This window comes from Schistocerca gregaria, chromosome 7 (genome assembly GCF_023897955.1).
Source record: "Schistocerca gregaria isolate iqSchGreg1 chromosome 7, iqSchGreg1.2, whole genome shotgun sequence".
NCBI lineage: Eukaryota > Metazoa > Arthropoda > Insecta > Orthoptera > Acrididae > Schistocerca > Schistocerca gregaria.
Genome location: NC_064926.1, coordinates 445,699,339 through 445,724,537, shown reverse-complemented (window position 1 = coordinate 445,724,537; position 25,199 = coordinate 445,699,339). Strand labels below are relative to the sequence as shown.

Here is a 25,199-nt window from a genome sequence, read left to right as displayed (position 1 = left end):
CTGCAACCTACATCCTTCTGAATCTGCTTAGTGTACTCATCTCTCGGTCTCCCTCTACGATTTTTACCCTCCACGCGGCCCTCCAATGCTAAATTTGTGATCCCTTGATGCCTCAGAACATGTCCTACCAACCGATCCCTTCTTCTGGTCAAGTTGTGCCACAGACTTCTCTTCTCCCCAATCCTATTCAATACTTCCTCATTAGTTATGCGATCTACCCATCTAATCTTCAGCATTCTTCTGTAGCACCACATTTCGAAAGCTTCTATTCTCTTCTTGTCCAAACTAGTTATCGTCCATGTTTCACTTCCATACATGGCTACACTCCAAACAAATACTTTCAGAAACGACTTCCTGATACATAAATCTATATTCGATGTTAACAAATTTCTCTTCTTCAGAAACGCTTTCCTTGCCATTGCCAGTCTACATTTTATATCCTCTCTACTTCGACCATCATCAGTTATTTTACTTCCTAAATAGCAAAACTCCTTTACTACTTTAAGTGTCTCATTTCCTAATCTAGTTCCCTCAGCATCACCCGATTTAATTTGACTACATTCCATTATCCTCGTTTTGCTTTTGTTAATGTTCATCTTATATCCTCCTTTCAAGACACTGTCCATTCCGTTCAACTGCTCTTCCAAGTCCTTTGCCGTCTCTGACAGAATTACAATGTCATCGGCGAACCTCAAAGTTTTTACTTCGTCTCCATGAATTTTAATACCTACTCCGAATTTTTCTTTTGTTTCCTTTACTGCTTGCTCAATATACAGATTGAATAACATCGGGGAGAGGCTACAACCCTGTCTCACTCCTTTCCCAACCACTGCTTCCCTTTCATGCCCCTCGACTCTTATTACTGCCATCTGGTTTCTGTACAAATTATAAATAGCCTTTCGCTCCCTGTATTTTACCCCTGCCACCTTTAGAATTTGAAAAAGAGTATTCCAGTCAACATTGTCAAAAGCTTTCTCTAAGTCTACAAATGCTAGAAACGTAGGTTTGCCTTTTCTTAATCTTTCTTCTAAGATAAGTCGTAAGGTCAGTATTGCCTCACGTGTTCCAACATTTCGACGGAATCCAAACTGATCCTCCCCGAGGTCTGCATCTACCAGTTTTTCCATTCGTCTGTAAAGAATTCGCGTTAGTATTTTGCAGCCGTGGCTTATTAAACTGATAGTTCGGTAATTTTCACATCTGTCAGCACCTGCTTTCTTTGGTATTGGAATTATTATATTCTTCTTGAAGTCTGAGGGTATTTCGCCTGTCTCATACATCTTGCTCACCAGCTGGTAGAGTTTTGTCATGACTGGCTCTCCCAAGGCCGTCAGTAGTTCTAATGGAATGTTGTCTACTCCGGGGGCCTTGTTTCGACTCAGGTCTTTCAGTGCTCTGTCAAACTCTTCACGCAGTATCGTATCTCCCATTTCGTCTTCATCTACATCCTCTTCTATTTCCATAATATTGTCCTCAAGTACATCGCCCTTGTATAAACCTTCTATATACTCCTTCCACCTTTCTGCCTTCCCTTCTTTGCTTAGAACTGGGCTGCCATCTGAGCTCTTGATATTCATACACGTCGTTCTCTTCTCTCCAAAGGTCTCTTTAATTTTCCTGTAGGCAGTATCTATCTTACCCCTAGTGAGATAACCTTCTACATCCTTACATTTGTCCTCTAGCCATCCCTGTTTAGCCATTTTGCACTTCCTGTCGATCTCATTTTTGAGACGTTTGTATTCCTTTTTGCCTGCTTCATTTACTGCATTTTTATATTTTCTCCTTTCATGAATTAAATTCAATATTTCTTCTGTTACCCAAGGATTTCTAGCAGCCCTCGTCTTTGTACCTACTTTATCCTCTGCTGCCTTCACTACTACATCCCTCAGAGCCACCCATTCTTCTTCTACTGTATTTCTTTCCCCTATTCCTGTCAATTGTTCCCTTATGCTCTCTCTGAAACTCTGTACAACCCCTGGTTCTTTCAGTTTATCCAGGTCCCATCTCCTTAATTTCCCACATTTTTGCAGTTTCTTCAGTTTTACTCTACAGGTCATAACCAATAGATTGTGGTCAGAGTCCACATCTGCCCCTGGAAATGTCTTACAACTTAAAACCTAAAACCTGGTTCCTAAATCTCTGTCTTACCATTATATAATCTATCTGATACCTTTTAGTATCTCCAGGGTTCTTCCACGTATACAACCTTCTTTCATGATTCTTAAACCAAGTGTTAGCTATTATTAAGTTGTGCTCTGTGCAAAATTCTACTAGGCGGCTTCCTCTTTCATTTCTTAGCCCCAATCCATATTCACCTACTATGTTTCCTTCTCTCCCTTTTCCTACACTCGAATTCCAGTCACCCATTACTATTAAATTTTCGTCTCCCTTCACTATCTGAATGATTTCTTTTATTTCATTGTACATTTCTTCAATTTCTTCATCATCTGCAGAGCTAGTTGGCATATAAACTTGTACTACTGTAGTAGGTGTGGGCTTCGTATCTATCTTGGCCACAATAATGCGTTCACTATGCTGTTTGTAGTAGCTTACCCGCATTCCTATTTTCCTATTCATTATTAAAGCTACTCCTGCATTACCCCTATTTGATTTTGTGTTTATAACCCTGTAGTCACCTGTCCAGAAGTCTTGTTCCTCCTGCCACCGAACTTCACTAATTCCCACTATATCTAACTTTAACCCATCCATTTCCCTTTTTAAATTTTCTAACCTACCTGCCCGATTAAGGGATCTGACATTCCACGCTCCGATCCGTAGAACGCCAGTTTTCTTTCTCCTGATAACGACATCCTCCTGAGTAGTCCCCGCCCGGAGATCCGAATGGGGGACTATTTTACCTCCGGAATATTTTACCCAAGAGGATGCCATCATCATTTAATCATACAGTAAAGCTGCATGTCCTCGGGAAAAATTACGGCTGTAGTTTCCCGTTGCTTTCAGCCGTTCGCAGTACCAGCACAGCAAGGCCGTTTTGGTTAATGTTGCAAGGCCAGATCAGTCAATCATCCAGACTGTTGCCCCTGCAACTACTGAAAAGGCTGCTGCCCCTCTTCAGGAACCACACGTTTGTCTTGCCTCTCAACAGATACCCCTCCGTTGTGGTTGCACCTACGGTAGGGCCATCTGTATCGCTGAGGCACGGAAGCCTCCCCACCAACGGCAAGGTCCATGGTTCATGGGGGAGGTATGGTTATATGTAAAGAAATAATAAGCAACGAGCTGCATGAAATAAATTTAATTTACCTATCGGTTTAGCGCTGTTAGTGCCCTTTATAACGCTCCTGTCCGCTACTGCTATACCGTATCCTCAAAGCTGGAGGCAGTTTGTTAAATTGAACTATTCCGAAAGAGTAATTATGGTATAAAGCAAAAGAGCAGTGTTACCCTCTGAGAGGAATTTTGTTATGTTGACCGTGATATACCTAACGGAGGTGGCGTATCGGAAGCGAAAGTCAGAAATACGTAAATATTTAAACAGCAATAAATAATATTTAACCCATCAACACTGTTTAAAGGATAAAGAAAACGGCCGCCAGCCTAATTAGGCAAGAGAATTATTGACATTCTTGTTTATGAAAAGAACTATGAGTAACGTTAACGGGCAAACACAACCTAGAGTTTGCCATACGCAAGTGCAATGAACTCTGTCACCTACATATGTTCTTGTTAAAGAAAATGCTAACAGTTACAAGATAACATGGCTATTTGCATAATGGCAACAGAAAACGACATATACTTTTGTCTTCAAAGTTTGTTCAAACTGAATGGTCTCAATAATATTACTATCAATATTCACTGTAGAATCATAAAATAGGCATAGGTTCAATATTACTTTTCAAACATTTTCCTATCTTATAAAAAAAACTGCAAATCTATTTCACTGCAAAATTATGAACTGGTCATAAGTTAAGTCTCTCTCTCTCTCTTAGCTAAATACTTTTCTGATTAGAATGAAAGTTAAATGTATTTCACTAACAAAAAATTTCTCACCGCATTTTGAATAAAGAAATAATTGTTTTCATAAACAGTGGTCTTTCTATTAATTGTTATTTTATCGTGAGCATAAAGGATAACCAGTGTATCCTATTACACTATTAATATGCACTTTCAATACCCAAAAGAAACAAGTGCTTAGCAAGCATGAGTATACAACTTTCCACTATTGCAATTTTCCACTTTTACAACAGTGAGGCACAAAATTAACATATTTGTAAGACACTGACTCACCTTTTGCGATTTACAACAAGCAGCAATGTCATCATTTACTAAGCAAAACTTTTTAAGCCTCAGTCTTAAGAACTTTTAATTTTGAAGTTGGCAACAACGTATTAATAAGCAGTTTTAATAGAAAAAATATTTTCTGCAGGCATCAATTACTTTAGTTCACTCTATTGCCGCATTAACTTTAACTTTCTTTTTACTATGTTCAAGAAGCATTAATTAGTTAAAACAGTAGGCTTTAATGTTCTTTCATTAAGGACACTCGGTAATCACTTTAGTTCAATCGGAGAGGAACGTGAGAGGTGTTATGATCAGGAAAAAAAGGTCAAGGTAGGTACATAAATTCAGTTATAAATTACCTTATATTTGAGCACACTAACACATCCAATAACCTGACCTTTCACTGTACATAATTATAGTGTTCCGTTACAGTGAGTGCGCAGTGTGGTGGCAACTGCATGTTGGTAGGTGGATTTGCTGGTAGAATTGCCGGACTCTGTCATTTCTTGGTGGCGATGGTAGACATCAGAATAGCTCCAGTTCTTTATCCATGCATCCGAGGCACTGGAAAGCGCCAGGAAAAGCCTCTCTCAGGACCAACACAACATACAATTTTGACATAAGCAGTTCACAGTTTGGTAGCTCACCCCCGACTGACTCTTGGTTCCACCTTTCTATCCATGCCAACCACATTTTGCGTGCGCTACACAGGTCTGTTTCCAAGGGTAACCACACTACCTTTTACATACAACATAACTGAGAATCCTAAGTGAAGGGCAGCAGTTTATATAAAAGTAACTAAACATGTTAAATAAAACAGGAAAATTGCACATATTGACATTTCTACAAAAAATTATTGAAACAAAATTACAATTATATATAGTAAGTATTGTCTCCCCCAATTGGGACAAAGAATTTAAATGACCGATACACGACACTGCATAGAAATCAAATCATGACATCACTATGAACCACGTGTAAATATTTACGAGCTCTTGTTTCATTAATAGATTCAGTAGCGTATTACTTATTGCTCCTGTATTTATTAGGACCACAGCATTTTGCTGCATGCCTCTTAATGTTGACCTTCATAAACAATGTGATAGGTAAAACGTTCTGAATAACGGTAATAACTGCTTGAAACTGGTAAATAAATAGATTTATTTGATGCAATACATTGCTTATTATTTCGTTACATTAGTAAGCCCACTTTATAAGAAAATATGTTTTTTAATCGAGAAAGATCAATACGTACAGACAAATTATGCATCCATAGTCCCAGAATGACCACAGAAGATACTTCATAAACAAGAGAAACACGTTACCGTAAAATACTCTCTGACGCCAGTGAGCTTCAGACGGAAAGAAACCAATAATAATTGATTATAAAAGCTAACGCGCAAGATAGCAATGCAGACCAACGAATCAATATTAAAAGTATGGTATGCTGGATGTGTTTATATTATCAGGAACGGCCGTTCATTAGTTATGATTCGTTTATAATAAATTACCGGAAAAGGGAAGCAACACCCTCAGGGATGGTGTTCATTAGCACCAGGATATAATAGGTGTATACTCAGGCGTTGTACTGTCATCGAAAACACATAGCGCTCAGGAGGTCTGTCCGTGCACACTGCGCATTTGCTCTCCGTGCCAAAATGGCTCTGAGCACTATGCGACTTAACATCTGTGGTCATCAGTCGCCTAGAACTTAGAACTAATTAAACCTAACTAACCTAATGACATCACACACATCCATGCTCGAGGCAGGATTCGAACCTGCGACCGTAGCAGTCGCGCGGTTCCGGACTGAGCGCCTAGAGTCGCGAGACCACCGCGGCCGGCCTCCGCGCCAAGAGGCTGGGGTTCTATTCCCGACTGGGACGGGACGTTTTCTTCGGTCAGAGACTGGGTGTTGTGTTGTCCTCATCATCATTTCGTCCCCATCTTCGAAGAGCAAGTTACCCAACGTGGCATCCAATGCAATACGTACTTGCCCTCTGGTGGTCGAACTTCCCCTGATGGCCAATAATGCCGTACGCTCATTTCCATTTGACTTAGCAGGCAGAAACTGTGTTGAAGTTAGAAATGCACAATTTTTGGAACAGTCTTTGTATGGTAAAATCATGCCCCACCGCCGAGAAAGTACTCGGCGGGGTTTTCGAACAGCTTAAGTCATATGAACGGGGTCGCACTGAGAACGTGTCGAAGAATTGGAGCACAATTTACGCACTCTGTATTGTGTCTTTGCTTTCAACATTGGTCTGTGGACATTACCAAACCTAGAGACCGTCTTCTGGATGTCCCCCTAGTACCGTCAAGATCGACGATTACGTGAGCATCGGTGGCCGATTGAACATCGGTAGGGCCAAACAGTGGCACATGTTGTACATGCTACATGATTGGAAATCACTGGAAGCCGTCGGCTTGTAGCAGGTTTAAGACTGCTTATGCCTCTATCCAGATAATCATGCCTACTCTGGTTGGCTGGAGAATGGAATGGCACTCTGTAGTCTTCAGTGATGATATAGATTCTTCCCATATGCGTCTACTGGACGTACACATGTGAGGCGTGGGCCTTGTGAGCTGCCTACTCCAGTGTGCGTCCACCCATGACACACAGATACCAACCCCGGCTTCATAATGTAGGGACCTACCAGTTACAACTTACTGTCATATATGTTTTTTTCTGCAAGTTATAGAAACAAGTAGCCAGGACATTGCATAGGCTGTTATCCTCATGCAACTACCATTTCTTCGACAGGAAGGTGATGTGACTTTTCATCAAGACAACTCACGTCCACATATAGCAACTGCGAAGCTTCTGACCCTTCCTGGTGTACAGAATATACCCTGGCAAAAAAAAAAAAAAAAAAAAAAAAAAAAAACTACCAGGTCTCTTACGTCCACTGGACGTGGACGTGATTAGAACTTACTCGTTCTCCAGGACCTCCAAGATCCACTGCCGAATTGCAACAGACGGAACTACACAGTGCATTGATGCGACTCTTCGGTCAACCATTACTTTGACACGTGTGTTTCATTCGGTCTAAATTTGTTACTGTATACTCCTACATTGATGAACTACCTGTTACGGTATTTGTCAATTAAAATGACCTAGCCTTTCTAACTGTAGCTTGCTCATACTCACCATTCCATCGCTCATCAATTTCCACTTTCTTTTCTTTAATCCTGTCCCACTGGCACTGCCTCCTTCATTCTTTTCCTAGCACTGTTCTCACACCGTCACCTATGTTCCACTGCAACTGTGCTCCTCCTTTCTCTCACACTGATATTACCTCCTTCGCCCTTTCTATACCACAACTACTGCCTACTAATCAACCAGTATTTATTGCTTTTTAGACTCCTTCCCTCTGCCACTCTCTTCTTCTCTGTTTAGCGTAAAAAAGTGCGAATACGTTCGCATGCCTAAATTTTTGATAACATTTTTAAAGATGGTCGGTAAGACAGAATTTAGTAGCCCGTACTCCACTTTTCAGTCAGTCTTATAATAAACGGGAGTACATTCACGTTTTTTGTGCTCCGATACGTGCATTTTTCCACTGCTTGCATTGTTTTTCCTGCTACAACAGGGCATGTTGCTTGTATGAACAGAAATTTAGGGGTCAGCAGTACTTTCATGGTTTGCTGATGTGAGATTTAATCAAAGCAAAATTTAAATTTGATACCTCAGACCGTATATTGTGAGCACAAAAAATTTGCATTTACTTCAGTGCTATAATAATGTGGCGTCTCTAGAGCCCTCTGGAGGCACTTTGCGGCAAATTTCTCCGTACCCCGTCCGTTTATAAACTATGTTTTTACCTCACACCAGACTTTACGTGTACAACTGGGATCACTCTGAACCTCTGTGCCTCGGACACGGGTACAGATACCACGAAAGTATTCAGGTTTATTCAAGATGACGATCTTAGAGATATGTCTTAAAAATGTTAGCCATTTACTGTGCATGGTCATCGTAGAAACAGCGCCTTTGCTTTGGTTCCCAAAGACAAAATATTTCGGGTTTTCTTGACATACCTTCATGACCTAACTAGGGTCTTCATGAGCCTCTTGAAGCCCACCATAGAGCACATCTATTGCGATAAGCAGCAATCGATTTGTTCCATTTGCGTAAGTTCGCGGAAGTGTGTAATACTTAGACTCTGATCCTGCATTGTAGGGTGGTTACAGTAGGTCGAGTCTTATGCTGGGTATACAAATAGTCCCTAGCCCAAAGATTACCTAAAACACTCGAATCTGCATTTTTATCATCAAAAGAAACCGAGGAACGATCCCCTGAAAATTTCGATTTTATGCGCAGCGCTATGAAACATACTAGGTAGCGCATACTGTCATATGCGTACAAAATAGAATATCGCTGCCTGTTCTTTCAAGTTTACCATATCAAAGCCTGGCGGCGCCTGGGGTGATATATCACGCGCCAGTCTCCTCTTCTGTTCTGTCACTTTACTTCATCTCTTCTGTTCTTAATATATCGTATTTGATACGTTTTCCTATTCATTTCATCCCCGCACTATGATATGTTTTCATAAACATTATACTTGTGAGCAAATGTCAATTTGCTTAAAAAAGTGGGTGAACGGATAATGTTTCCTTTCTTTTTCAATATAGAAAAGTTAACTGTAAAATCGTATTACACTTCATGTATATCTATTTTAGATACAAATATAACGCTCGTTATTGGTTACTTGTAGCACAGAAGGAAGGGGAGACGTTCGGAAAACAAGACAATTCCAGTCGCCAGTTATTACCCGACGGAACATGGAGCATAATCTCGGAGAGTTATAGTCCCGCAACTACTGGCTTTCTCATTATTGCGGAGTGTTGTGTTTCGTAGAAATCACGTTCCGAGATATTCCTTCGAGACTCCTCGCAGTATACTCTAACTAATGTTCATAGCTGAAGCGAAGGGATAGAGGTGCTAAAGTTACAACCGCGTCTTACGCTTAGGATGTCCTACATTTAACAGAACTATTTGACTGCAAAGCAAAATTTAAATCATTTGTTGGTGCTATATACTGTTTCACGTTAATGAATTTAAGGACAGTTGGAACGCCCTATCCCGATAATATTAAAGTTAGTAACTTGGCTTCCCTGCATTGCAGCAACCACTGTAACCATTGACAAGACACTTTTACAGGACATTAATCTGTGTGTTCCGAGTCTACTGAACTACAGTAGTTGCATTTCAGCCACTGCTTTCGGAAATATAATTCTTTAAGTATACGGTTAAAATTCAGTGTACCTAACATTAAGTTCTTCTTTATTTCAGTATCCTCCTGGTATGTATGTTATTACTCCCAAGAAAATTTGAATACTCTACTGGAAGTGGTTTCTGAGATTTAAGGAAAAATGCAATATAAAATGTAAATTTTCAGGAACGGCTTCTAAAGTTTCAAAAGACTGTAACTCAAAATAAGCTTACTTTTTTAAAATTTTTATTCATTCACTTTTTGGACTCCTTAGTGGCCAACTGTGCTTCATACTCTGCTTTATCTATGTGAACCTGCTCCATCCGTTCTAGTTCTCTGAAATTAGTTGCCATATCCTGTAGCACGTTCACCTTACCTATGTTGCCATCATTAAAAGCAATAACAGCATCACTGACCCCCGATTTTTGTATCTTCATTCCAACAAAAACAATCATTTTATTCGGAAAATTCCAAATTTTATAATGAGATAAAAAAAATTGTTTTCCTTTCTAACTCCCCTTAATTATAACACACCTGCACACTTTTATTTTTCGCTAGAGGGACAACATACAGCAGATACCCATTATCTTATTATCATGTTGCAATTGGTACCGTGTGTTAAATTATTTTTTAATTTTATGAAAGACATCGCCAAAAAACACTATTTCAGTTTAGCAGTAGTGTCACGATAATACTTAAAAGAAGACAAATTATTAAATAGTCCAGCATCGAACCACTGTCCGGTGTCCAGCATTGTACATTGAAGTAAGTGTTACTAATGTTAGTGTATGGGCTTAAAGCTGCTTGAATGGCGCTGTTCAAACCAGTCCCACCTGTACGGAGAGTAAAGAGGCGCGAGAGAGATTAACAACTGACAGCGTGCCATTCAAATGTCAGACTTTTTTAAAAATGTATTACACTTGAAATTTTTTGTTTTATTTATAAACGAGTTATATTATTGCACCTGCTCAAACATATCTGCAACTGTGTTGCAAAAATTCCATGATCCCATTTAAAAAAGAACACTGGTGCACTTTGTATATTGTATTCTGGAACATTTCGTTCAAAAGATTTTGACTAAATAACCATTGTCCAGACTCTTTTCTTGTCACATCGAACTCAACATTTTTTTTTTCCTGATGCTGTAGTTACTAGGACATCCCGTTTATGTGTTCAATTAGAAGGATGACTGGCTTTCATCTTAAGCCTTTAGTAATAACTGGCTAGGTGCTATTTCTAATAGCAAAATTACTACTGCTACTACTACTACTAATAATAATAATAACAAAAATATAATAGTAGTGGGAAATATGAATGTAATCATGAGTAGTGCACAAAAATGACATATTATATCACAATCATAGCTAAGTTCGCTACGACCTCTACAAATTGAATAACACAAGTATGGTGCTTATACAACCTGAACCTTGGAGGGGGTTACCTTCGTCCCACCAACCTTCCTCATGGGTCAAATTTGACTCCGTTTCTCCCTCTCTGCGCCCTGCTCTAAAATTAGTTAGGTTAAAACACTCTAATACACACTTATTACTTGTAATGTCTGTGTTATCAAGAATATTTTTCTGATTGTGATATTTGTTTATGTGCTTTCGTATTCAGTCATTGACCACAGTGGTGTACCAGTAAATAATCGCAACGCACTATCTGCGCAGATTAGAATATATCACTACTTTTCGAAAGCAAAATATTACCATCGCTACTTCTCCAAAATTGAAGAAATCGCAAATTTTTGAGTAAATAACAGATTCTGCTTTGCAGCGCTGACATCTGCTCACCGCTGCTGAGGAGCATTTTCAAAGATCTCATTTTCTTCATGTGTCACAGTATTTAGCCTTAGAAGTCCCACACACCTCTCCACAAGTAAACAGTCTTGTAGCCACACACCTCTCCACAAGTAAACAGTCTTGTAGCGAAAGCACGGGGAATTTATTCCTGGCAGAAAGCTTTAAGCTAACTGTACGCAGTAACCATAAAGACAAAACACATAGTACCTTTTTGGTAAGGTAGTTAACCAGGACGTAACTTATTCTCTTGATATCACTTCCATAGTGATACTTACTACTGCTAGATACCTATTGGCATTTTTGACACTGCCACATTAGATTCGGAACCGATAAAGTGTCAGAAGACCGCTAAAGAAAGGTAACTTATTCTGAAGAAAACTGTATTCTGCAAAATCAATCGCGTGCCTAAAATGGAGATTCCGAACTTTACTGAATGTCTACCAATAGTTGGAATGCTCATAGCCAACGCAAACACTGAGTTAGAGCCTGATTTAGAGGTATGTATTTAATCGCGTATGTCACCGTATCATACCCTACTGATGGCGACGACACGTTGAGCGCCGGACTACATGAGACACTGAAAACGCTGGGAATTCGCTCCGATTCTTTACTTCACAGTCGCCACCCACAAATACAAGGAACATGTTCGCTGCTGGATCTACGTCACAAGATAGTACAAGCTGTCAACAACCTCGTTGCTAACAGATGATATGGAGTTGGAAAGAAAACTTTTTGTGAGTGCAGAGGAGGGGGGGGGGGGGGGGTAGAGAGGGGTGGAAGGGTAGAGGGCGTGGGCTAACTTCCATCAGTGCATCATGTTCATTGTTCAGCAAACCCTTGTGTCACAGCTCGTGCGCAATGAGGCAGTACATTTTCTTCCTGACGTAAAAAGTCGTTTGCAAGGAACGGTGGGCGATGAACAATATCACTGGGTGGTGAAGGAGACCCGAGTATATAAGCAGCCCTATGAAGTTCAACTTACAAAACCCTCCCTGTTTGCTAATGAAGTGTGTCGGCTCGCGTGCTAGTCGAGATACACGTTTCATGCTATTAGAGAGCAGCTAAACAGATGATAATCACTGTGATGTGCGGTAGAGAAGGAAACATGAATCTGCATTCAATAGCTAGATGCTGTTCATGTGTAATATACGCTGGTGTGCGAAAGCATTATGACTACCTGTTTAATAGCTTGTTTTTCCCTTTCTGGAACGAAATACATGACTGATTCTTTCTATTAGCGTGCCGACAGTTTGCTGGCAGGTTTGTGGAGGAGGTATGTGGCATTAGATGCCCACACACAGATCATGTAATTCGAATAAATAACGGGCAGCAGAATTGCGCACGTGTTGATGTTGCCCGATAGTGACTCAGAGAGGTTCTAAAGGATTTACGTCAGGCGAACTTGGTCACCGAGTCTTCAAAGTGAGATCACGATAATGTCCCTCAAACAACTGTAGCACAGTTCTGACTCCGAGACATGAACGATTATACTGCTGAAAGGTGACATCGCCGTGAGGGGAATACTTCAAGCATGAAGGGATGCAAATGGTTTGAAGTTGTCAGTGGGTCTCCCATTACTACCAAAGGGCCCGTGAAAGCGCAGCAGAATGTCTCGCATAGCATAATACTGCCCCCACCAGCCTGCATCTGTGGTGCGCTGCACGTTTCGAGCCGCCCTTCTCCTCGATGGCTTTCTTTTCGGAGACAACCTAGTGCAGCAAAACTGTGATTCACACGAAGAGTCGACAAATTTACTGTGATCGACAGTCGAATCTCGATTGCGTCATGTCCACTTCAATCGTAGATGTCATTAGGTCAACATGTGAACACGTAGGGGCAGTGGTCTGCTGCGGAGCTCCATGCTCAACAATGTACGATGAACGGTGCGTTCCGCAACACATGTGCCTACACCAGCATTGTGCTCTTTCGGCAGAGACGCCACAGATCACCATCTATCCTATTAGAGCAGACAAGCCTCCGAACGTTCTGTGAAGAGTCGTGGACTTCAGACCATTTAGCGCCTAGTGGTAGTTTCACTGTCCTACCTCTTTCCGTAGATTCTCACAACAGTAGCACGTCAAACTTCGACCACCTTCGCCGTTTTCGAGATATTCGTTCACAGGCTCTGTACAACATCAATCTGTCATTTGTCAAAGTCTATCTCAATATATTTCCCCATTTGCAGCCCATCTTCTTGGTAGGGTGATTCCCCGTTCAGGCCTCCTCGTGCATACATTTTTTAATTTATTATTTATTTAGTTATTTATTTATTTTTTACACAGCGTCAACTGACGCAACGTCACAAGGCGGCATCCCACGTCGCGGTGGGCTGTAGTAACAATATTTGGTTGGTCGTTTACTATGTGATGTAATTAAAATACGAGTTTCAAAACGCTGTAAAAGAAAAAGAAAGGGTATCTTTTGAATGACGTCAAATTAAGATGGACTATTGTCGTAGGAGGGGGAAACGTTGTGAAACAAATATATTTAACGAACATTTAACCGCTAGACGGCGCTGTCAGCGGCAGACTATGCAAAATAAATGACGTGGGGTGTACAGCTGTTCCTCAGTCTGCGTCTAACACGTTCGGTATGACTTTCTCGATGCAGCGTCGCAAGCTGCTGCTAAAGTTCTTGTAAGAAAATGTTAACTATACAACAGTAGCTGCGCAGAAATTCCGGACCCTTAAGGGTATGTAGAAAGGGCATTGGTCTGTGCCTGCCAAGGATCTGGAGAAAATGATAACGAAATTAGAAATACTGGTACAGGGCCGGCCTTTGTGGCCGAAAGGTTCTATGTGCTTTAGCCCGGAGCCACACTGCTGCTACGGTCGCAGGTTCGAATCCTGCCTCGGGCATGGATGTGTGTGATGTCCTTAAGTTAGTTAGCTTTAAGTAGTTCTAAGTCTAGGGGACTTATGACGTCAGATGTTAAGTCTCATAGTGCTTAGAGCCATTATGAATAGGTTCAGGTGAGAGAGGAAGGCAATTGATTGGAAATTAATAGAAAATTTGGCCACTGCATTGCAGGAGGGGTCGAGGGGTGTGTGAAAAAATTCAGTGCACAGGGAATTGGCCTTAGTTTGGACAAGCCTGTGAGCAGAGTACATAAACTTCTACAAAACGTCCTGCGTTGTTATCCATTCAAAATCATCCATACTTAGGAGTCGCTTCTTGCTGATTTGCCATACGACAAATGTTGACTGTAGAATTTATTGCTCTCATGGAATAGCCATTGGACATTCGGTGGACAGACGAAGCTGATTCACATCTCGAAGGAAGCGCCAGTACACAGAATTGCAGAATATGGGCAACAAAATATCTGCTGGCACTTCAACGGACAACACTTATTCTGCGAAGGAAACAGTTTAGTGTAGGTTTACGGTACTGTCTATCGGAGGGCCACACTTTTTAGAGGAGATGAGTCCTTCAGTTTGCTTTCCTGTGCCGTTACTAGTAAACCCCATGAGAATCTTTTGTGCATCAACGTCATTCCACGCATTCAACAGCGCGGAAATGTGAGTAGGACCATTTTTCTGCAAGATGTCGCTCCTCCGCAGATTGTACAGCCAGTTAAACAACTGCTGCAGAGGCTGTTTGAAAATTACACAGTTATGAACCTTCATTTCCCTATACCCTGGCGGTCCCCACAGAAGCATACCGACAATCCTTCTTTCCACGAACAATACGAGACTGGAATAGAAGGGAGAACCGATAGGGGTACTCAGAGTACCCTCCGCCACACACCGTCAGGTGGCTTGCGGAGTATGGATATAGATGTAGATGTAGCTGATCTTCAAGCTTCACGGTTATCTGAAAGATGGTGTGTTCAGTGCTCCAATTACAAACGTAGTTGAACTGAAGGCACATATTGCGTAATGCATTCTGAACATGACTGCCGAGACCCTACTACGTGTTGAGGAACATGCTATTTCTCGATATTAACTTCTGACAAGGAGATGGTCAACCTACTGGTTATGTCTTGCTACAGTCTCACGACAGTTAATATCCGATTTGATCGTAGCTTTCCTTGCGTTTTTTTTCCCTCAGAACAACAAAAAATCATTTTTTCCCGTCAGATGTGGTACAGCGCCACAGCTGTTGAATGTTAAACTTGTGCGGTCACGCATATTGCACAGTACTGATCTTTCATGTACAAGTCAGACCACATCGTCGCTTTGCCACTCATTTGTCATTTGTAACAAACCCAATTACAATATGACGTTTACAGTGCCATCTAGTGGCAACATATGCGTTAATTTTTTACTTTCCATGAAGTTTTCCCCTTCTTGATAATATTCCGTTCTAATTTGACGTCACTACGAGCAGCGGTTCATTTTTTTTTCTTGTTAACATTTTTTTGAAACTGAAACGTTAATTATCACTACCCTGTATGTATTTGACGGCTACTGTACACCAGTGAAATGCAACTGATTTTGTTGCGCGGTGTCGACCAATTCACTGATACGACTCCTGCCATTACAGTATCACGTGGCGGCTGACAGGCGGCGCCGTTTCCCAGAATCGAAATACAGCCTCTGCAGATTCTGCGATGTGACAAGAGATAATTACAGGTGCTTCATCGGAGAAGCGTCAACAGAATTGTGGTTACAGCAATAACTGAACAATTAACGAGAATTGCAGATTACACCTGTAATGTTAGAGAAGTGCAATAAAATACGTCCTGTCGTCATGTAGGAAACCAGTACGGAGTTGCACTGGCCAAGTACTAACCAGCTGGTTACTCAAGATGAACAATGCAAGTAGTCTCTGAAGCGATAATGTTTACAGAACGTGAGGTTCAAGGTGCTACAGTCTGGAACCGAGCGAGCGCTGCGGTCGCAGGTTCGAATCCTGCCTCAGTCATGGATGTGTGTGATGTCCTTAGGTTAGGTAGGTTTAATTAGTTCTAAGTTCTAGGCGACTGATGACCTCAGAAGTTGAGTCGCATAGTGCTCAGAGCCATTTGAACCATTTGTTTACAGAAAATGTCCAGCGAGTTGCAAATGTAATAATTTTTCCCACTCTGTGCAAGCTGAACTATATCAAACTACTGACGGATTCACTGTAGGCGTTTTTCCCTTGCTCGTCTTTGTAAGCCGCACGAAGCGCCCGCATGGTTTGAGGCGCCATGCCACGGATTGCGCGGCCCCTCCCGCCAGTGGTTCGAGTCCTCCCTCTGGCGTGGGTGTGTGTGTTGCTCTTAGCATAAGTTATTTTAAGTTGTTTGTAAGTCTAGAGGCCGATGACCTCTGCAGTTTGGTCCGTTTGGATCTCACACACATTTGAACATGGTAGCTTGGTGCTACCGATGTGATAGCTTGGTGCTACCGATGTGAAAATATGATTGCCAGTATTTCGGTTGGAAACCTACTGTTCTCCGAGAAATTAACACGTTACCGTAGCTTAGAAGCTTACTATATAACATCTGGATATGTGACGTGAAGTTTCGAAATCGATCATGCAATTAACTTGTAACATTACACCTTCAGCCTGAGCGTAGTTTTATTTATTCTCATTACTATAAGCAGGAGCGTTCTCATCTTCACATCATTCACTCTGAAGGATAATGAAGATATGTGTCAGCTGTTCCTTGGTAGGGGAACATGTTCTTCATTAGAGCCAAGATTTTTCCGTGTTTTTCCTTCACATCTATATTGGAATCCTTAATGGCTTATTTCGCACATTCCTGATCCACTCTGAAATGGGGTGTACACACGTCGTCAGTTGTTTCACCGCTCAAAAACTTCTTTGAAAACGATACCAAGAAGCAAGGGCTTTACTCATTACAACTTTATCCACTGACGTTCATTTCAAAAACTTAGTCTTATGTTCCGTCAATAACTCACAGATGGACCCCAAATGCAACATCCTGCGGTTTGGTCTACAACAGACTCACACTTGTGTCTGTGGTGAGAATGGTACACCTGAACACACAGTGCTCCTCTGCGATACCATAGAAAAGACCGAGATTAGGAAACCAGGACATAGGACAGTTAATATGCAGACAAGATGACTAGAATTGTACAAAGAACATCGCAGGCGAAGTATCGCGAGCACTCTAAGCGACATAAAAACAAGAGAGACCATATGCTATAGTAAGACAGGCTCCATGTCGGACAAATCAGCAGCACACAAAAAACGACACAGACTTAAGCACAGATACGGAATCGGATGCTACATTACACACAGGAAGTGGAGACGAGACACACACACAAACATACCAAAAGTAAGCGAAAGTTCTACAACACTACGTTGAATTATTCTGACAAAGAAAACCACTATGTGCAGCTGTTTGTTAAAATGTTTCGTAACATGTAACACTATTTGAAGATCTGACATTTCTTCTTCTTTCGCTGCATCACGTGTGACTGGCTCGAAGTTTTAACGAGCCCTCGCACCTGATGCAGCTAACTATGGCATGTTAATCAACTCCCAATCTCCACTGTCACCTTACGCTCGGAAGCACATTGTAATGTAACTAATCAATACATTAAATTAAATATTACCTCTGTCAACGCAAGACATCTTTGACAGACATAACCATGCACGCAGAAGGTATAAAGGGAAGAACTTTCACATCTTAGCTGAGCCAAATCCATCTCTTGTTTCTTCCATTAAACAAACTTTTAAATTAAAATACATCGACAACGTATAATGTATGTGATTACTATCGTTTTCTAGGTTTGCAACAAATTCAAACAAAATTACTTGTATGCTTTTTACTATTTTTGGAAAATTTGCAACAAAAAACTAAAGAAATGTACTAGTAATAAAAATGAATTTGTATGACGGAACATGTAAAATCACACATGTATGACCTGCTATACAATAACCGTCTGCAGGTCTTTACTTAAGAAATAAATAAATAATAAAATAAAAAATTAAATAAATAGTAATAAAAATGTTTCATCACAAACAAAGTTTGTCTGCAAATTAGAAAAGGCCACAGTTCCAGTTGTAGTTAGGACTACAGTTTGTGCATCGTTATATCAATAGAAGCCTACTGGGCAGGGGGTGCCTTCAAAAGGGAGTAAAACTTGTACTAGGAGCCTAAAGAACACGGTGCAAGTGTGAATCACTAACCCAGAAAGAAAAGACAAAGAAATAACAAGTATTTGTCACAACTGTGGTAAAGTGGTATGCAGTTCCCATTTCTGACAGATTATGATGTGCTTAGGATATGAAGATGAGTAGAAGTATTGTGCTGATATGACCATTTCTAAGCACTGTAAAACCAGAACAAGTATTTCATTTTACTTTTATTACCATCAATGTAGAAACAACAAAACCTGAGAAATAAAAAACAAATATTTCTGTTGTCTTGAGAAACATGAAATAAAACGGTATGTTCGTTAAATGTTTAATAATTAAAAATAACAATAGCCTGTAAGTTGTAAAAAATTAACAAGCTTACTCTAACAGAAAGCAATATAAACAAAATGTTGCGAAATATATTATGCTGATTTCTCTAGCACACAACTTAATAAACCAATTTTCATTTGATGTAAACGACCCATTAATAATAAAATCGGTATAGAACATAACAATTTGATGTTACAACAAAGAAATGACTACAAAACCCCAAAATAAATAAAGAGCTTCATTAATATGAGCTGGGGTCTTGAAAGATCGCTAGAGCCCAGTCAAGTAACTTTTCCAACGTGGCCAACACCTATGTTGTTCACTCACATCACTTCTCTCGTGATTCTTTCTCGCCGTAATACCCTCACAAAACTTTACATTCACTTGAAACGGTACGACTCTCTTCTTAATCCCATCACACTCCTTGTGAGACGTGCCCCGTATTTCAGGGTATTTATTCACACCTTCAATGAACAACTCGATGTCCAAAGCGGCTGCATTCATACCACGCTGACGAGAGCTGTTGATGGGGTTGCAGACGCGTCTTCCCTGCCTCATTCCATTCCTCGCGGCGAGATGTCAGCGTCACTGAAGTAGTGTACACGTCTCCATTGTTTCACAAGCACTGCTGGATCGCGCGACAAAATGATGCTGCGAACTAGCGATACCAAATCGCTTGAGTGCATCGAGCCTAATATACCAGGCTACGTAGTCAGCGTGACGTCAGGAGCGCTCTCTCTCCGACACTATCTCTCTAATTCATGTCTTTGTAATTGTATGTACTTGGTGAGGATAGTGGTAGCCAGAACTGAACATCACCTTCCAGTCTGCTGCGACTCTGCTGACGCACAGTGAGAGCTGAGGCGCGCGTGTGGTTGGTGTGTTGCAGGGCGCGGAGCGGCGGCGGCCCGCGGGCGCAGATGCGGCCGGGCTGGAGGATGCGCCCGCGCCCGCCCCGGCCCGGCTAGCCTCACCATGAGAGCGGCCTGCCGCTGCTGTCTCATCGCCATGGCCGCTCACGTCGTCCTATCCCTCACTCCAGGTGCGGCTGCGCGCCAGCTGCGGCTGCGCCGGTGTATCTTGGCCCAAAGTGTCACTCAATAAAATACACTGGTGATCATTAAAATTGTACTCTCAGTATGCACCATAATAAAATTATAAATAAATAACAATAAAAATGATTCATGACAAAGTTTATCTGCAAATTGTAGTTAGGATGACAGTGCATCTTTACATCAGTAGAACTCTACTGCATAGGAAGTGCCTTCGAAAGGGAGTAAAAATTGGTAAAAATAAGTATACTAAAATGTTTTCAGGACAGACGACCAGTGACATGAAGAATAGTCTTGAACAATAAAAACCTTGCAGCAAGTAAAACATTTTACGTATCTAGGATTACTTACGAATAAAACGATGAAGTAGACCAAATATTAAATAAATTTACTTCCATATGTGGAAACATAATAAAATAGAAATGTTTCATGGCAACCAAAGTTTGTCAGCAAATTAGGAAAGGTAACAGTTTCTGTTGTAGTTGGGATGACAGTTTGTGCATCTTTACATCAATAGAAGACTACTGGATTGGAAGTGCCTTCAAAAGGGGATAAAAATTGATAAAATTAAGTATGCTTAAATGTTTTCACGGCAAATAACCAGCAAGATGAAGAATAGTCTTGAACAACAAAAACCTTGCAGCAAGTAAAACATTTTACGAGTCTAGGATTACTTAAGAATATAACCAAGAAGTCGACCAAAGATAAAATAAATTTACTTCCATATGTGGAAGCATAGTAAAACGTTAGCATTGCAGTACCATCCATTACTTATGGAACTGAAGCATGGGCAACAACAAAACGTCAAGAAACCAGAATAAAGGCCCAAAATGCGACATTTCTAAGGTGAGTGGTAGATAGAACAAGGCAAGATCGAAAAAGATATGCAGCTCTAAGGAAAGTTTTAGGAATACATAAACTAAACGAAAATATAGACAAAAAATGAGAAAATGGTAGGAACTATAGACCATCTGACTGGAACAAGATTCCCAGTAAAGGCTCTAAATTATAAACGCTCTGGAAGAAGAAATTCAGGAATATCATGAAAGAGGCAGGTACTTTAAAAGGCCGTTTGAACAAGATTCCCAGTAAAGGCTCTAAATTATAAACGCTCTGGAAGAAGAAATTCAGGAATATCATGCAAGAGGCAAGTACTTTAAAAGGCCGTTTGCGTAATGCATGAAGTGAAAAAGTAAATAACAAGTTTTTCGAGAAGCTGATGCATCCTAGAGTATTTTCCCACCTCAGCAGCAAAAATATCCCCAACGAATCACAGCTTAGATATTAGAACTGTTACTATTTTGAGAGTGCCATTTAGGTGTTAACTCACCAAGTTCTCAAGCATTAAAAAATAAAATTGAGACAGTTGGTGTTTCCTCCTACACATCTGATGCATCTGACGGAGTGAATCACAGGGAAATTGAAATTCTATATTTCTGACGGGATAGTCAGACGAAGAATAATGTATCTAATACACAAAATGCTGAAAGTTGTACTTAGTAATTTAATCAGTACAGGTCAGTGATTTGTAGACTTAGAGAAAGCTTTTGACAATGTTGACTGGAATACTCTCTTTCAAATTCTGAAGGTGGCAGGGGTAAAATACAGGGAGTGAAAGGGTATTTACAATTTGTACAGAAACCAGATGGCAGTTATAAGAGTCGAGGGGCATCAAAGAAAAGCAGTGGTTGGGAAGGGAATGAGACGGGGTTGTAGCCTATCCCCGATGTTATTCAATCTGTATATTGAGCAAGCAGTAAAGGAAGCAAAAGAAAAATTCGGAGTAGGTATTAATATCCATGGAGAAGAAATAAAAACTTTGATGTTCGCCGATGACATTGTAATTCTGTCAGAGACGGCAAAGGACTTGGAAGAGCAGTTGAACGAAATGGACAGTGTCTTGGAAGGAGGATATAAGATGAAGATCAACTAAAGCAAAACCAGGATAATGGAATGTAGTCGAATTAAGTAGAGTGATGCTGAGAGAATTAGATTAGGAAATGAGACAGAATAGTAAAGGAGTTGTGCTATTTGGGGAGCAAAATAACTGATGATGGGCGAAGTATAGAGGATATCAAATGTAGACTGGTAATGGGAAGGAAAGCGTTTCTGAAGAAGAGAAATTTGTTAAAATCGCGTATAGATTTAAGTGTCAGGAAGTCGTTTCTGAAAGTATTTGTATGGAGTGCAGCCTTGTATGGAAGTGAAACATGGACGATAATTAGTTTGGACAAGAAGAGAATAGAAGCTTTCGAAATGTGGTGTTACAGAAGAATGCTGAAGATTAGATGGGTAGATCACGTAACTAATGAGGAAGTATTGAATAGGATTGGGAAGAAGAGAGGTTTGTGGCACAACTTAACTAGAAGAAGGGATCGGTTGGTAGGACATGTTCTAGGCATCAAGGGATCACCAATTTAGCATTGGAGGGCAGCGTGGGGGGTAAAAATCGTAGGGGGAGACTAAGAGATGAATACACTAAGAACATTCAGAAGGATGTAGTTTGCAGTAGGTACTGGGAGATGAAGAAGCTTGCACACGATAGAGTAGCATGGAGAGTTGCATCAAACCAGTCTCAGGACTGAAGACCACAACAAAAGGTCGGTGATATTATTCTGACTGGGGTGAAATCGAGTATGGGTTTTCCCAAGGCTCAGTGTTGTTCCTCATACATGTAAACTAACTCTAATACACAGCAAGCACAATAACGTCGTTCTGCAGATGACACTAGGCTATAATCAATCCAGGCATACATACAACGACAGAAGAAATGGTAAACATGGTTCCTAAAAGTGTAAGTGATGGTTTTCCTGCGAATGGTCTCACACTCAATTTTAAAAGAGACAAAAAACATTCATCTCTGCATTTCTTGGTGTACTGTACTACTGATATGTGGAACACACAAAGATAAAATAATAAATATTGTGAAAATTTTCAGATGCCCATACTGATGAGAATTTAAATTGGAAAAAGGCAGTTTGGAACTCCGAAAACACCTTAATTTAGTTATATTTGTACTTAGACTCATCGAAAATCTTGGCCAGTGACAAATCAGTAATTTGACATACATTCATGGTTTTCGTTCGATAATGTCTTATAGATTAACGTTTTGGGAAACCTCGCTTTAAGACACAGACTGTCCAATGCTCAAGACCGTGGTGTGAAAATAGTATGTGATGCCTACACAACACCATTTTCTAGACATCCGTTTAAGGTATTGGACTTTATCACTACTGCTTCACTGTATATTTATTGCAACATGTTGGTTGCTCTAAATAATCTGCTACAGTTCAAAAGAACAGGACTACAATACCTGAAGGAAAAATTACTTACATTATTCGACAGTATAGTCTTCAGCACAAGGATGGGTGCAAAATACTGAAAAGAAAATTTGTTACTAACTAACCCAGTGGTATGGCACGTCTGTCACATGGCAGAGTAAAATCAGAACACAAACTGGAAAAATTCTGTTTGAGAATTCCTTGTTCTCCATAGAAGAACTTCTATTAGTTTAAATTGTAAAAGGTGCTCCTGTGGGAATTGATCACATGTGGGTACTTAAAAAAAGTTAAAGTCTTATAAAAATTCGGCATCTAGCCGTATTTAGATATTAATTTCCGATGTGAATAAAAAATTCTTGTTCCATATCATTATGATTTACTGTGCAAATGATCCATGGAACATCAAACTAACCAACTGATTAATATCGATATGAAAATAATTTCGAAGGTTGGTGCACCACAGGTCGTAAATATTTCAAGAATGCCTTGATTTGATGGCAAGAACTGCTGGTAAAGAAAAGTTTTTATGGACCTGACGATTGTCCGTGGACCGAAACTGGTTATTCAGTAAAGAGATTTTATTGAACAACCTGTGTCAGTTCTCAGACAATCATCAGCCCCATCAAAGTATTTGTAACGGCAGGGTTAGGTGATATAAAATCAATGATGTCAGATAAGTCCACTAATTCGTCACCGTTGCCGCATAGTAATATGACTCACGACGTAATTCATATTACTATGTGACAACAGTGAAGAATTCATACATTTTATTATCTGACGCCAGTCACAGTCATTGAGGAATCCTAGCACAGAATTAAAGTACAACGAAATGGCTTACCCATGCCTGTCATCCAAGCTCAATTCAATCCAATACCCAGCCACGTTACACCTTTTGTTGCTTACAAAGGGGTTAACCATGTGAACTACATTTTGCGCCGTCTGCACCCCTAAATCGCCACCACATTTGATCATGAATTCGTCATACCGTAGTGTATAACCACAATAAGTAAAATTTCACTATTTTTCATCAGTCCTGGTTTTGCAGTTGTAAAAGCCAGCAGTGTCCGTCTGCAGCTATGGTCTGCATTCAGTTGTGAATTTTATGGTAGAGGTTACGTCCCACAGTACCAGTTGTTAAGAGTTTATTTTCTGTCCATTCATTTATGGTGCTCGGGTATAATAAGTGGTTAAGGCTCTCCATGCACACTTTAACTAATCCCCTGCTATGCAAAAGTTGTATAGATATGTGCTCCACCAATGCCATGCACCCTGTGTCTCTTTCCCTTACCGTTTACCTTCCCCCGTATGAATCGGCTACCATCTCGTTAAGTTCTCAGCCCTCCTGATCCAAATCGAACTCCTGCTTATCTACCATGCTTACCGTAAACTAGATACCAATAAAACTATTGTTTTCCCTCTGAACATCAACTCTGGTATGCTGCCGCATCATTACAAACACGTGCCACAGTCCCTAAATCAACGAACACTACATATCCAATCCCCGCGCAATGTCAACAAAATCCCTCTCTGAGACAATGAGATCCGGCTAGATATTTATCACCCCCTAGCGACTTTAACTCTTCCACATCTATCCCACGCCACGTCAGGGCTCTTCTCTTCTTTTCCCTATGCATCGATTCCATTTCTTTCCTTTTTTAACCACTACCATACCGTAACGTACCCAAAATTCCTTCTCTCGTCCTAGGGTATGTCACCATGTCACCAGATCGAACCTGAAGCCGCGGTCTAATATCAATCCAAGCTCTCGCCTGAATATACAACCTGACTCAATTCACAGCCAAAGCCCAAATCCCATTTTTGCTTCACTCCACTATGATTTCCATACTCACTCCACGATGACTACTCTAACCTACAAATTGAAATGCGTTATCGCTTCTGCACGCCAGTCCTACAATATTTCTCCCCCAGTCCCATTGCTTTCCGTGAGAGACACCAGACATTCTGGTACACCTTTTGATGTCACCATCGGATTCCCAATCACGAAACTGTTTCTTAGCTCAAAGAGAAAACACTTTGTGTGGGTGTTTACGTAAAGACTAAAAAAACGCAACAGCTATCCCAATGGCAGTGTGTCAGCTGTCCTGCCGCGCCAGTCCATTTCAGCCAGTGAGGTGAAACGTTTTCATGATCCTCACAGATACGGATCTTGCAGGGAGGTCCATGGAAAAAGGTAGGATGGATACCTACAGGATCTTAAGACTTCACTGTTATCAGGGACAA

At 40.7% G+C, this 25,199-nt stretch overlaps 1 protein-coding gene across 2 annotated transcripts in view; it reads left to right on the top strand.

Moving 5' to 3' along the window:
• The window catches only part of LOC126281380 (uncharacterized), a 383,231-nt gene that overhangs the window by 234,546 nt on the left and 123,486 nt on the right, over positions 1 to 25,199 (top strand). For both annotated transcript variants that reach the window (XM_049980298.1, XM_049980297.1), the window contains exon 2: positions 19,515 to 19,667. In XM_049980298.1, the coding sequence (XP_049836255.1) occupies positions 19,601 to 19,667 (67 nt within the window). In that variant the 5' untranslated portion in view covers positions 19,515 to 19,600. The remainder of the gene's footprint in view (positions 1 to 19,514; positions 19,668 to 25,199) is intronic.